Source organism: Hordeum vulgare, chromosome 7H, assembly GCF_904849725.1.
Source record: "Hordeum vulgare subsp. vulgare chromosome 7H, MorexV3_pseudomolecules_assembly, whole genome shotgun sequence".
Lineage (NCBI taxonomy): Eukaryota > Viridiplantae > Streptophyta > Magnoliopsida > Poales > Poaceae > Hordeum > Hordeum vulgare.
In genome coordinates, this window is record NC_058524.1 from 123,327,428 (window position 1) to 123,342,885 (window position 15,458).

Genomic DNA, 15,458 nt, shown 5'->3' on the forward strand with positions numbered 1-15,458 from the left:
CACGCGGATCATCGTCCGGAGGTATGAGGAAACGCCAGTGCGAGATGCGAGCCGACATGCTCACCGGCGCCCGCAATCTGTTCGATGGAATACCGACGACCGTCGACAATGACACGACCAACCATTTCCTGGAGAACATGATCTTAGAAGGTGCGCCGGCGGCTGGTGCGTATGATCCCGATGGGACCCAAAGCCAGGACGGTCGAGCGCCGTTCACGCAAGCCACCAATGATCTACATGATGCCTTCATGCAAGATCAGGTCGGTCTAGACGGCTTCCCACTCAATCATGAGTTCGCGGAGGACTACAGACTTCAGGAGGAGGAGGATGACATGGACGTCGACTGGGAGCCTTTGTTCGAGGAGGAACTCACCAACCAAACTACTGCCGGGGGGAAGCCGAAGCGCAAGAGCAAGCGGACGAAGGCATACACGTCGGCCGAGGACAAGCTCCTTTGCGAGTGTTGGAGGGACATTGGGCAAGAACTGAAGATCGGCGTCGAAAAAAGTGGTCAGCCTTATGGACTCATGTTCATCGTGAGTTTCATGAGCGCAAGAAATTTCCCCCGTACCAAATGCAAAGCAAGCATGGATGGGTGTCACTTTCAAAGCGTTGGAGGGTGATTCAACAAGAGTGCAACAAGTTTTGTGCCACCTATGAGAGCATCAAGGCACGCCCCATGAGCGGCCTAGGCATGCAAGACATGGTATGCTTTTGGTGCCACGTTTTTTTCCCGTGGATTGCTTGTCCATTTGCTCACATATGCGTGCTTGGTTTTAATTGTAGGTGTTTCAAGCCTTGGAGGCATTCAACGTTTAGCACGACAGCAAAGCCTTCCATCTCGCCCATCGTTGGACTATCATTAACGGAGAGGAGAAGTTCAAGGCGCAATATGCAACCCTCTTGGCGCATGGGGGTAAAGAAGCTGTGCAGGACCATGGTGACGGCAAGAAGGCCCGGCTGCGGGGGAAGACCAACTCGAAGAAGGAGGACAGGCGGGACGCGGTGTCAATCGCCTTGCTTAAAAAGGTGGAGGGCATGATAAGCAAGAAGGACTTGAGGGAGGAGAAGCGCCGACAAGAAAAGGAATAGCAAATGCACTCCTTCATGGAAATCCAAAGGAGGAGGCTCGAGATGGATGCAAAGAGGCAAGCGAAGATGCTTGAGTTGGAGGAGGCGAAGCAAGCCAAGATGCTCGAGATCGAGGCCACCAACGCTAGGATCAAGGCGAAAGAAGTGGCCCTCGCAAGCATGAAGACGGGCGCGGAGATCATGAAGGTTGATCTTAACACCGTGTTGCTGAGGAAGAGGCTATGGTTTGAGAAGATGCAGGCCGAAATGCTCAAGTTCGACCAGCTGTGATCTGCGACGACGATCAACTAACCTTTTTTGTATGTCGACAAGTATGCTGGCATGACCACGAGGTGACATGCCGTGGTCGAATTTGGCATGCTGGCAAGTGTGCCGGCCGCTGGCAAGTGTGCCAGCATGAACTGCGTGGTGGTTTAATGTACACTCGCAATTTATGACGGCCGCTGGTATGGTGTCGTCATAAACTCTTGGGTGTTGGCATGCTCGCCTGTTTTATCTAAATGCGGACATAAATGGGTCGTCAGCATTGGGCATGCGACCGACCCAAAAAGAAAAACGAACGGACTTGGAACGGGTGGCCGATTCAAACAGACAAAAAACTGATAAAACCGTCGTCTGTTCGGTCGACCGGTTGAAGTTGATTTTACAACCCGGGCAACCATTCATATAAAGACGAATTGTTGGAATGTCAAAAACCGCACAAAGGTAGTTTGTCTGGTCGCGACCCTTTTAGATCCAAATTTAAGTTAGATTTTCGGTCATGCTTTCTTGCGGTCATCTAGCGAGGCATTCACTCTATTTTCTCCTTTTTCATAAAAAATACCCTTCTGTCCACTCGCCATGGCCCACACACATATCTTTGCACGTGTATGACAAGTGAACCTTGTGTACTACTCCCTCCGTTCCTAAATATAAGTCTTTTTAGAAATTTACTAAATGGCTCCATACGAAGCAAAATGAATGAATCTATACTCTAAAGTATGTCTATATACATCCGTATGTAATCCCTCTACTGAAACCTCTTAAAAGAATTATATTTAGGAACGGAGGGAGTAGTACATTTTACAGCGGATCGAATGCAAAAAATATTTGATGTATGGCAACTGCTGAACTTTCTATGTCGAAATGAAACCAAAATTGTGCCGCCTTCGTAAGTTCTGCACAATCTATTTCATTGATCCTCAGTATATCGCCAGTTAGGCCCCCAGATTTTGGATGAACAGGAGCCGTTTCAGATCGATGCTCACAGCGCGGCTTCTTCGCTTCGCCTGCTATGTGCTATCCACTCTCCCGAGCTCGCGGAGCTCCCGCGCCAGCTCCTCCACCTCCCGCCACGAGCTGCCGCCTTCGCGCACCGCCGCCGCGGCCTCCTCGGCCAGCTCCTTGGCCCGCGCGGCCACGTCGGCCCACGCCCGCCCCTTCCCCACGACGGTCGACTCGAGCACGCGCACCAGCTCGTCGGCGCTCGGCGCCGTGACGACGCCGCCCCAGCAGAGCGGCACGGCGGCGCGCAGCTCGTCCGCGAGAAGCCGCGCGTTCACGAACTGGTCGGACGTCATCGGCCACGCCAGGATGGTCACCCCGGCCGCCGCGGACTCCAGCACCGAGTTCCACCCGCAGTGCGTCACGAACCAGCCCACCGCCCGGTGCCGCAGCGGCCACCTGCGGCGCCCATCCGCGGATCACCGTGCCCCTGCCGCCCGCCGCCGTGCGCTCCTCGAACCCATCCGGGAGCGTCACCGTCGGCCCGACCGCCCACACGAACGCCGCGCCTGTCTTCTCCAGAGCGGTGGCCAGCGCCTCCGCGTGAGCGGGCTGCAGCACCGCCATGCTCCCGAAGCTGATGTACACGACGGATTTGTCCTCGAACTTGTCGAGCCAGGCGCACAGGTCGGCCGCGGCCACCGCCGTCTCGCCGCCGCGCTTGCCCGCGGCGTCGGCCTCCGGTGCCAGCGGCCCTACCGCACGCACGCGCCGGAAGCCCAGGTCCGCGAGGGGCTCCTCCAGGTACCGCCCCTCGAGCCGCTGGAACGTGTTCGACACGAACGACGAGCAACCCAGGTTCCAGAGGAAGTTGCTCCTGACGCCCTCCGTAACCTCGTCGGCTTCCTTGTACGTCCGGTAGAGCAAACTGAGCTGCCTCCACGGGTACACCGGGGCGCCCGGGAGATCCGGGAAGGCGATGGGGCACTCGTCGTCGCTCTCGTCCTCGCGCCTGGGCAGCCGGCGCAGGAGCGAGTGGAGCACGGCGGTGGCGTAAGCGGCAGAGGACGAGAACGTGACGCGAGTGATGCCGAGCTCGGCGGCGAGCGGCTGCGTCCACCCGCAGAAGAAGTCAGAGAGTATGGCGACGACGCGGTCGGGAGTTCCCGAGCGGGCGCGCACCCAGGAGCCGAGCGGGGCGCGGAGCCCCGCGAAGGCGACGATGAGCGCGCCGAAGAGCACGGGCGGGCACCCCTTGGCGCTCTCGACGCCGGCGGGGAAGGCCGGGTGGGAGGGGAACGGGAGGGTGAGCGCGCGGACGGCGCCGCCCGGGTGCGCGGCGAGGAGGGGTGCGAGCAGCGGGGCGGTGCCGGGCGTGGCGACGACGGTGAGGCGGAGCCCGCGGGCCGCGAGGAGGCCGACCAGGTCGAGGAGCGGGATCGTGTGGCCCTGCGCCGGGTACGGGACGACCAGGACGTGGGGCGCCGGGGCGGTGGAGCTGTCCGCGGCTGTGGCGCCGGCGGCCATTTGCTGTAGTGGTGCCGTGGTGAATTGTCGGCTGGGGTGGGGTGCGACGTCTGCGGTGTATGGTAGCTGTTCGAGAAGCTCAATTTTGGTCGCACTTCGCTCTCTAGCAAATTAGGTCCAAGACCACCCAAAATGTTGTAATCGAGCATCCACGTCCCATCGAGATATGGATAGATTCATTCTTTTGAATTTTTGCTACAACGGGTGACCAGCGTATTAAATAAATTCAATAAAATAAGGTGGATGCTACCCATCATCCGAGTGATCCTCTCCCTTTATAAATCGCCTTGTGCGTCGTCCGATGCGATGCGAGGCTTCACCGTCGTTGGATTATTTCACACACACCCCAGGACCCCTTGACCCTTGCTCTCCCCGCTCGCAACTACGGGCAGCCATGGCATCCAATAGCCTTGGCAGGCAGCCCAGCGACGATTCAATATTTTTTTACTGGCAGTCGTTGCATTCAATACCGTTCAGAGCTCAAGACAGCCTAGCGATGCTTAATTACAGCTCCACACGAGCGTGCCTTGCTCCACACCGCACGCCCCCATGATGCTCCGTCGCAGCACCGACGGCCCCGACACTGCTTCATTATATTGCAGCTCGCGTCCCTGCATCGCGCCACCCGATGATGCTCCTGCATCGCGCCACCCGATGATGCTCCGATACAACACCAATTACCCCCGACCCTGGTCGATTGCAGCTCGAGTCGTTGCGCCACGCCGCCTGGTGATGCTCCACCGACGGCACCGATGACCCCCCGACGCTGCTCCATTATATTGCAACTCGCGTCGCTGTATTGCGCCACCCGGTGATGCTCCGATACAACACCGACTACCCCGGCGCTGGTCCATTGCAGCTCGAGTCGTTGCGCCACGCCGCCTGGTGATGCTCCACCGCAGCACCGACGGCCCCCGACACTGCTCCCAGAGGCGGAGCTGCATATGATTTAACCCTGTTGCATCGTTGCTAGTTTATCCTGATGCATTCATGCACACGCTTGATTCAAGTGTTAAACTAACAGTAAAACACAACCTGACCCTGTTGTCCGTGCAACAGGGTAGCTGCATGCAGCTCCGCCCATGACTGCTCCATTATATTACAGCTCGCGTCGCTGCACCGCGCCACCCGGTGATGCTCCGATACAACACCGACTACCCACAATGCTGGTCCATTGCAACTCGCGTCGTTGCGCCACGCTGCGTGGTGATGCTCTATCGCAGCACCGACTACCCCCGACGCTGACCCATTGCAGCTCGCGTCGTTGTGCCACGCCGCGTGGTGATGCTCCGTCGCAGTACCGACTACCCCAGACATTGGTCCATTGCAGCAAGCGTCGTTGTGCCACACCGCCTGGTGATGCTCCGTCGTAGCACCGACTACCCCCGACGCTGGTCCATTGCAGCAAGCGTCGTTGCGCCACACCGCCTGGTGATGCTCCGTCGCAGCACCGACTACCCCCGACGCTGGTCAATTGCAGCAACGGTCGTTGCGCCACACCGCCTGGTTATGCTCCGTCGCAGCACCGACTACCCCCGACGCTGGTCCATTGCAGCTCGCGTAATTGTGCCACGTCACGTGGTGATGCTCCGTCGCAGCACCGACTACCCCCGACGCTGGTCCATTGCAGCTTGTGTCGTTGCGCCACGCCGCGTGGTGATGCTCCGTCACAACGTCGAAAGTCACGGACAGTGTCACGATATCGGACAACGGTCTCTGTGACATCCAACCTCTTCAACGGCCGTGGCGGTGCTACGAGGCATGTTACGATGGTCGCCAAGCACATGCTTCGAACGACTATGGTGTACTTCGACAACCACGCCGATGTTGTAACGACATCCCAACTGCTTCGACAATGCTTTTGAAGGGTTAGATGTGTGCATGAAAACATGCTCGAAAACCCGTGGTGTGCTTTGATGGCCACAACAATGCTTGAACGACATGCGTCGATGTCTGTGGTGATGCTACGAGGTGTGCCGCCATGACCGTCACAATGGTGCGATGTCATGATGGCTGCATCGATGCTGTTGCGGCGGTTGTTGCGTTGGCACAACGACATGCTTCGAACACCTTTGGTGTGCTTCGACGACCATGATAATGCTTGAACGACATACTTCGACTGCCACGGTGATGCTACGGGACGTGCTTCGACGACCGTGGCAATGGTGCGACCACATGCTTCTATTGCCCGTGTCTTGCTTTGATGGCTGCGATGATGTTGTGAGACGACATGGTTCGACGGCCACAACGTCGTGCTTTGACGACCATGATGATGCCATATCCGACTGCTTTGACGATGTTGCGGTGACGTGTTTCACGGTCGCGACAGTGTTGCGATGATGGGCATGATTGATCCGGTGATGATGGGGCGGGCGCATCGATGCAGAAATGACGTCCCGGCTGTTCTAATGATGCTACTATGGCATGCTTCAAACAAGGTGGAGGCGTCAAGGATACTACTCAGGACATTAGCAACCTTGACTCGGTGAGAGCTTGCGAGTACCAAATGAAACCAACACAACACCCACGACCAACATCGAGAAAGATGGTGTTCTAGTATTTGTACTATCACATGTGTCATGTGTAGTTACCTAACAAAATCACTGTGTGTAAAGTACGTGCAGAAAAAGGACCATTCAAATAGGTAGTCGCCGGAACGCTACCACTCGTCAGGAACTTGGCTACCTTCGCGTGCGGAGACACAGCGCTCGCACTACTTTCGCCTGTGAGACATAGCGCCATGCTTCACACACGGTTTTTACGCGTCGGACCGATGGATCTTTTCGCAAACATAGACCGTCTCTTGAATCGTTTGATAGTGTGACGCTCGCTGTCAGTTTTTTCTCTCTATTTTCTGTAATAATACTTTTATTATAAAAGCTCCTTTTTTCTAATTTTCTCACCAGTGGAAAACATGCATTTGGCCTGGACTTTTTAGTCCCGACCTCCATCTGGGCCGGGACTAAAGGCCCGGCCACGTCGCCCAAAATTGCAATGCCGCCCACGAGGCTTTGGTCCCGGTCCGTAAGGAGCCTTTAGTCCCGGTTTGAACACAAACCGGGACTAAAGGGCTACGCAGTGTGCAGCCCGCATGTGCGCCACCTTTAGTCCCGGTTTATGTCTCAAACCGGGACTAAAGTCCTCTGCCTATATATATTGGTCACAACCCCCCTCTCCCCTCTTCCTTGCATTTTTCTTGGATGGAAGAGTGTGGGTGTGTGCTAGCTCTCCATTTTTCTTGGATGCACTAGAGGTGTTTGTTGAAATGTGTGTTAGAGCGATGCCGCTTCAGTTCACCGAACACAACTACGATATGAGATGCCCGAGCCACACTTAAACCTCTTCCTCTTTATTTCTACTTATTCTAAAAGGTTAGCAACTATATTTCCTCGTTTAGACCGTGTGGTACTAATTTTTAGGATCGTGATTGTATTTGATATACTGTCGTATAACGTAGATGAGCCATCCATGGATGTACGGTGATCGACGCACAACCGCTTACAGAGAAGACGTGCATTGTTTTTGAGATGCAGCCGATGCGAACAAGCATGGTGATGGCTATATGTTTTGTCCATGTGTTGAATGTCGAAATGAGAAGGATTACACTTCCTCAAGAGTCATTCAGAGCCACCTGCTTCGGTCCGGTTTTATGTCGGGCTATAATGTTTGGACCAAGCACGGAGATAGAGGGGTTATGATGGAAGACGACGATGATGAAGAAGAGAATGATGATAACAACTACCGATCTATGTTCCCTGAGTATGCTGATACCGCAATGGAAGACAATGAAGAAAAAGATCAGGATGAAGAACGGAAACCGTATGAGCCCGCTGATGATCTTGGCCGGGTCATTTCTGATGCACGGCGAGGTTGCGACACAGAAAAGGAGAAGTTGCAGTTCGAGCAGATGTTACAGGACCACAACAAATTGTTGTACCCAACTTGTGAAGATGGCCAGAAGAAGCTAGGTAGCACACTGGAATTGCTGAAGTGGAAGACAGAGACCGGTGTGACTGACTCGCCATTCGAAAAGTTGCTGGTACTGATGAAGAAGATGCTTCCAAGAAAGAACGAATTGCCCGCCAGCACTTACGAAGCAAAGAAGCTTGTCCGTCCTCTAGGATCACTACAACAAAATAGGCATGTATGGTCGCTTTACCTAAGACGCTTTTTGTATTCGTCTCTAGGCTCACGAATAGGGCAAATTAAAGACGCTTTCTATGACGCTTATGGAGCGCCACAAACTTTTATTATAACAAGAAATTTATAAACACAAATATCTATTTGAAATTAACTTAGAGACAATTTTTGAGACGTTTTAGTATGTGGTGTTGTTATTGGACCTTAGAAAACCTTGAATAACGACAATCCTATTTTCCTTGCAAAATATTAGTTGTGCTAAAACTGAAAGACATAAGCTGTCAAATATTATATTAGATACGTATATCATTGAGATATATTTTTAATAAAATATTATATTGATTGAATGTAATTTGATCTGACAAACAAACACCTCAAAAATACTATTTATAACATGGTAGGCCTATGTTTACCATTTATCTCACACAGAAAAATAATAAGAATAAGAAATTGATGCGTGCAAACATTTTTCGCTTTATCAGTTTTCACGCTCTAATTTCTTTTCCTTTACCGCCTAAAATTCCTGCTTGCACATTTTTTTCGCATATGACCCGTCCGCATCTTTTCCCCACGCCGCCATCTCCCCACCTCCCAAAATCCCATTCTTCAACCTCCAGATCGATTCCAATGTCCCCCGGCAGCAGCGCACCCCGTGCACCACTCGTCCCACCATCCCGTGCAGAAGAAGCCTTACCCACGATCCCTGCTCTCTGATTCGAGCTCCTGTCTCCCGGTGGCGTCTTCCCCTTCTCCTCCGTCGGCGACTTCGCCAGTTGGATCCTGTCGGCGTCCGTCTTCACCGTCGCCAAGCCACGCTCCTCCTGACGTCGTCCACATCGCCACTATCCGCATCCACGCTAGTGTCATTGGCCACCTGAAGCTATCCGCATTTTCTGTGACTACATCGTCCGCAAGCAGCGCTCGGATCCATCCAATATATTCAGGTTTCCACCTTGTAACTAGGTATTCCCTCCAATTCCACCTTGTGTACAAATTTTAGCATTAAACAAGTAGCCTCCTTCAGTTTTCTTGTACATTCTGCCTTGTTCGTATTAAAAATGCCTGTCATTGCAGACTTGTAGTAGATCCTGTTTTACTGAACCGTGATCTATCTAGTTGTGGATTATAAAGTCAAAGCTGACCTTCTGTGCTTTGTTGCGGTACTGTAGGATCTGTGTCAGGTTACTGAATTATTGATGCATAATCTATTGCTGGTTTTGTGAGCCTATGACGTATAATCTATATGATTGTCTGAATCTAAATAATATAGTGCACTTTGCAACACCGTCTCACCTTACGTTCACATCTAACATATGTGGTCAACTGTATTATCTTGATGGTTTCCATGATTTATTCCCGGTGGCGGGGATGTACAATCTATTATTAATATCAAATCCATCATATTGTCCTATATGAGATAACATAGCATTATATGACTCTTAGTACAGTTGCCTTTGATAGTTTGATGCAGTCTCACAAGTGAAAAAATAATAATAATTAGGATGTGCTTAAAGATGCAACTGTGAAAGATTAGGAGCAATTGGCCTTTGTTAATAGTAAACATTGTTAAAGTAGATATTTGCTACTTGAAGATAAAAAAGTAGTTGGTCTAATAGTTTGTCTTTAATTTTGTAGTGATAGCAAGCAGCATATGGGAAAATTTGTTACACCCAAGGTTTGTATGATAAATTAGCACTTGCAGACGCGATTACTTACTTAAGCTTAGTAAGAAAGTTGTCTGCATGCTTCCCTTGTACTACACGTCTAACATGATGCCGCTCAATAGCATGAACAAAATTATGCACTTTCATTGTGAGCATAAGTGGCCTCCAAATCCAGCATAAATTTTACGGTTGTTATGCATTCCTTGCATGATCACAAGAACATGGCTCAAGCTGTATGTATGCAATTTTCTTCTACTTTTTGTTATGTTCATATTGGTTCTCACATAGTTTAGTTGTTTATTTGATAATGCAAGTTCGTTGCATGAACTTGGCATACGTTTATATGCACACGTTCCTCTCATTAGCCTTGTTGACTAGCATATGGTTTTAACATTGTTTTGTCAAAGACATTATGTCCAGGATACTTCGGTGGTTTCGGAGCTTGAACATCCTATTGCAGATGCAGAAAATTGTTGAACCCGATGAAGGAAAATTAAAAGGCCTGATTCATTATAAAAAATCCTCCTAGCTCTGCTAGTCAATTTAAACTAGCTTGTAAGCTCAAACATTTTTTGTATAATGTTTAGTTGCACCTGGATTGAACCTCAACCGTAGAAAGCATTGAAAAGTTAGATAGCCGATCAGCTTTACCAAATGAGCAGTTCACTAACCAGGCATATTATAACAATAGATTAGAAGAAATGTGGTTTACTCTTATGTACAGGTAGGGTATTTGCTCGCCGTTAATATTTTTTGCACATGATATCGTCATGAACTAGTAGCGGTGGCAGTAGCAAGTGACTCTAATGTGACAAATGGGATAATCATGGAAATCTGCAGTATATGGTAAGATGAGGGTGTCTCTTTGTCATAGTACTAATCTTAGTGACGAGCAATTGCACTATATAAATTCCTAGAGCTGGTAAAGAGAAGAGTTCATAGTCTAGAAGTGTCTATGATACAACTAGGAACAATATAGGATCAATAGGTACATAGTAAGGGCTTTTAGTCAGTGCATTTATTATACATCATATCAGACCTCTTGTAATTTATCTTTCTTGATTATAGCTGATCTTGTATATATATTCACACCTATTCTCACTCAATCGTAGAATGCTCACGCTGAAACTAGCAGGGCAACCAAGAGAAGTAGTTCTGGCCAAAGGAATTTTAGTGAGTAAGATCAAACATATGTGGTCAGAGGAACATGCTTGGAGAGCAATATATTGTAGTTTCTATTCACCATATTTCAAATGTTGGAGATGAGAGACTGGTGTGTGCCCGCATGAAAAATTCAAAATAGTAAGTGATGATATTGGTTATGTATTGCTTGGCCTTGATCAAATTTAAGTCCACTTTCATACAAGCAATCGAGTATTCTCCAATGTCCACACTAAGATTTATTATTGATGGAAAATCTTTGATATTTTTAGGTCAAAATATCTAAGAGAGGCCCTCCAACAGACACAACATTGTTAGTCCAAAACAACCACAAAACATTGGTATGATACATCTCTTACAATGTCATGAAAGAACATTTCATTTTGCACTTGTGTAAAACATTATGCTCATCTAAACTTTTCTCTGTCATCTTCTCTTTTCATATTAATGGATTCAAAAAAGGAGTGCATTGCACGAGCCAGGAGCAATTGCAGATGAATAATCTTCAAATGAACAAGTATTATAGATGATATATAGATTTTAGCTTCAAAGGAGAATTTAGTTCTAGTTTGTAGGCTTTTTGTAATTATTTGTATCTTCCCTATGAATGTCTCGTTTGTGAACTCCACATTCAGTGGAGTTATGTGTTCCTATTAATTGTCACTCTATTTGTTAACGAGGATGCTAACTGTGTGAATGTGATGCTCGCGAATGCAATTTGTGATCTAGTTTGATGCCTTTATATAATGACACTTCTTGATCAATTTGCACATGCATTTGTGGCACTAAAGCTGATTGAAATTTAAATGATGAATATAAATTCAAAATAAATAAAATACTATTTAAATTAAAATGTTTCATAGCTAAAAAGAAGCTTATGTATATTTGAAGACAAACATAATGTCTCTACATGACAAACATAATGTCTCTACATGACATGTATAAGTACGAGGCTCATGATGGCACTATGCTCATTTGGACGTGAATAGAACGTCTCATGAAACGTCTATATGTATATAGACGATTTGCGGCGTTCCAATATAACGTCTCATGCCATGTATGCACGCTTATCAAGCGTGTCTACATGTTTTGAGACGGTCCGTGGGGAGACGCTCCAAGGACGCTTTACAAAATCGACTCTACAGTTGCGTAGAGATGAAATAACACGTCTCTAAGTATGAAATTGAGCGTCTCTACACGTAGTTTTTCTTGTAGTGGATTAGACGTGCAGAAGATGCATGCATGCCCTAATGACTGCATCCTCTACCGCGGTGAGAAGTACGAGAATATGGATAAATGCCCGATATGCACTGCATTGTGGTATAAGATCAGAAAAGATGACCCTGGTGATATTGAGGGAGAGCCACCCAGGAAGAGGGTTCCTGCCAAGGTGATGTGATATGCTCCTATAATAGCACGGTTGAAACGTCTGTTCAGAAATAAAGATCATGCGAAGTTGTTGCGATGGCACATGGAAGATCGTATGAAAGACAATAAGTTGAGGCACCCCGCTGATGGTCGACAGTGGAGAAAAATTGAGAGAGAGTTCCCGAGATTTGCAGGTGATGCAAGGAACTTATGGTTTGGTCTGAGTACAGATGGCATGAATCCTTTTGGGGAGCAGAGTTGCAGTCACAGCACCTGGCCTGTTACTCTATGTATCTACAACCTTCCTCCTTGGTTGTGCATGAAGCGGAAGTTCATTATGATGCCAATGCTTATCCAAGGTCCAAAGTAACCCGGCAACGATATTGATGTGTACATAAGGCCATTAGTTGATGAACTTTTACAGCTGTGGGCCGAACCAGGTGTACGTGTGTGGGACGAGCACAAACAAGATGAATTTGACCTTCGAGCGTTGCTTTTCGTAACCATCAATGATTGGCCTGCTCTTAGTAACATTTCAGGATAGTCAAACAAGGGATATAATGCATGCACGCACTGTTTGGATCAGATAGAAAGTATATATCTGGACAAATGTAGGAATAATGTGTACCCGTATAATCGTCGTTTTCTTCCGCCCAAGCATCCCTTAAAGAAAAAAGGCAAGCATTTCAATGGCAAGGGAGAACCCCGGGGGAAGCCTGTCATCCGTACTGGTGCTGAAGTATTTGATATGGTCAAAGATTTAAAAGTAATCTTTGGAAAGGGTCCTGGCAGCCAACCTGTTCCTAACGGCCCTGATAAGCGCATACCCATGTGGAAGAAGAAATCTATATTTTGGGAGCTACCCTACTGGGAAGTCCATGAGGTCCGCTCGGCAATCGACGTGATGCACCTGACGAAGAATCTCTGCGTGAATATTCTAGGCTTCCTGGGCTTGTATGGGAAGTCAAAAGGTACACCGGAAGCACGAGAGGACCAGGAACGTCATAAAGGAAGAGATGGCATGCATCCATGGCAGTTTCAAGGGCGTGCCAGCTACGCTCTTACTAAGGAAGAGAAGGAAATCTTCTTTGAAGTCCTTTTCAGTATCAAGGTCCCGACTGGCTTCTCGTCGAATATAAAGGGAATCGTAAATATGAAAGACAAAAAATTCCAAAACCTAAAGTCTCATGACTGCCACGTGCTTATGACGCAATTGCTTCCGGTTGCATTGAGGGGAATTCTACCGGAAAATGTTCACGTGTCAATTGTGAAGGTATGTGCATTCCTCAATGCAATTTCTCAGAAGGTAATCGATCGAGAAAGTCTATCAGGGTTACAGATTGATGTGGTCCAATGTCTGGTCAGCTTTGAGTTGTTGTTCCCGCCATCCTTCTTCAATATAATGACACACCTCCTAGTTCACCTAGTCGAAGAGATTAGAATTCTCGGTCCTGTGTTTCTACACAATATGTTCCCCTTCGAGAGGTTCATGGGAGTCTTAAAGAAATATGTTCGTAACCGTGCTAGGCCAGAAGGAAGCATCTCCAAGGGCTATGGAGCAGAGGAGGTCATTGAGTTTTGTGTGGACTTTCTTCCTGACCTTAAGCCGATTGGTGTTCCTGAATCTCGGTATGAGGGTAGGCTGACAGGAAAAGGCACACTAGGAAGGAAAGCAAAAGTATGTATGGACGGACATTCTTTCTCTCAAGCACACTACACAGTTCTACACAATTCCACCGTGGTGGCTCCATATATCGTGAGACACAAGAATATTCCATGCTCCGAAAACCCGGGGAAGGCTGACTCTTGGATTAAAGGGGAACATGAGAAGACTTTCGGCAGTTGGTTGTAGACACATCTCATGAATGACGACACCGTTTGAGATCAGCTGTACTGTTTGGCCAGGCCACCATCTTCGACTATATGTACTTTCCAAGGGTATGAGATAAATGGGAATACATTTTACACGGTTGCCCAAGATAAAAAAAGCACCAACCAAAATAGTGGTGTCCGCTTTGATGCAACAAACGAGAATGGGCACTGTTTGGAAACATATTACGGGTACATAGAGGAGATATGGGAACTTGACTATGGACCTACTTTTAAGATCCCTTTGTTTCGGTGCAAATGGGTGAAGCTGACAGGAGGCGGGGTAGTTGTAGACCAAAAGTACGGCATGACAACAGTGGACTCAACAATCTTGCGTACATGGACGAACCATTTGTCCTAGCCAATGATGTCGCTCAGGTTTTCTATGTGAAGGACATGTCTACAAAAACGAGAAAAAGAAATCAACAAAATAAGATATCGTCCGATGAGCCAAAACGCCACATAGTTCTTTCAGGGAAAAGAAACATCGTAGGAGTAGATGACAAGACAGACATGTGAGTAGATTATAATAAGTTTCATGAAATTCTGCCCTTCAAAATGAAAACTGACCCAAGCATCCTACTGAGTGATGAAGATTCTCCATGGCTACGACCCAGAAGAAAACATAAATAATAGATAGGAATATTGGTGCAATAATGTAATAATGTATTAAACCTTTTATGTAATGCATGTATGGAATGTACTAAACCTTTTAGTTTTGAATTATTTATTCAATTTCAAACACTTTTCATTATCATAGTTTTGTCAAATTCTCAAATATGCAAAAAGAATTTTAATAAACATAGTTTTTAATTGAAAATAATAAAATAGTTAATAGTTTGGATAGTCAAAATAATTAATTTTGAAAATAGAAAATAGTTTTGAATTATTTATTCAATTTCAAACACTTTTCATTTTCATAGTTTTGTCAAATTCTCAAATATGCAAACAGATAACTATTTATATTCTCAAATATGCAAAAACAAACAAAATAAGAAAAACAGAAAATAGGCCTTTAGTCCCGGCCCGTACCACAGACCGGGACTAAAGGACCGAGTCAACCCTGCGACGACATTGATGTGTACCTAAGGCCATTAGTTGATGAACTTTTGCAGTTGTGGGCCCACCAGGTGTACATGTGTGGGATGAGCACAAAGAACATGAATTTGACCTATGAGTATTATTGTTCGTAACCATCAATGATTGGCCTGCTCTTAGTAACATTTTAGGACAATCAAACAAGGGATACAATGCATGCACGCACTGTTTAGATAAGACTAAAGGTACATATTTGGGAAAATCTAAGAAGGTTGTCTACCTGGTGTGTCGTCAATTTATTCCGACCAATCATACCGTAAGAAAGAAAGACAAGCATTTCAACGGTGAGGCAGATCACCGGAAGAAGCCTAACCTCCCTACTTGTGATGAGTTATT

At 47.6% G+C, this 15,458-nt stretch overlaps 1 protein-coding gene across 1 annotated transcript; it reads right to left on the bottom strand.

Annotated features, from left to right (window-relative positions):
- Positions 1 to 2,102: 2,102 nt before the first annotated feature.
- On the bottom strand, positions 2,103 to 4,057 carry LOC123410302 (UDP-glycosyltransferase 89B2-like). The gene is given in 2 exon segments (XM_045103223.1): positions 2,103 to 2,748; positions 2,750 to 4,057. Coding segments are annotated over 2 exon segments (1,458 nt in total). The 5' UTR covers positions 3,823 to 4,057; the 3' UTR covers positions 2,103 to 2,363.
- Positions 4,058 to 15,458: the final 11,401 nt, after the last annotated feature.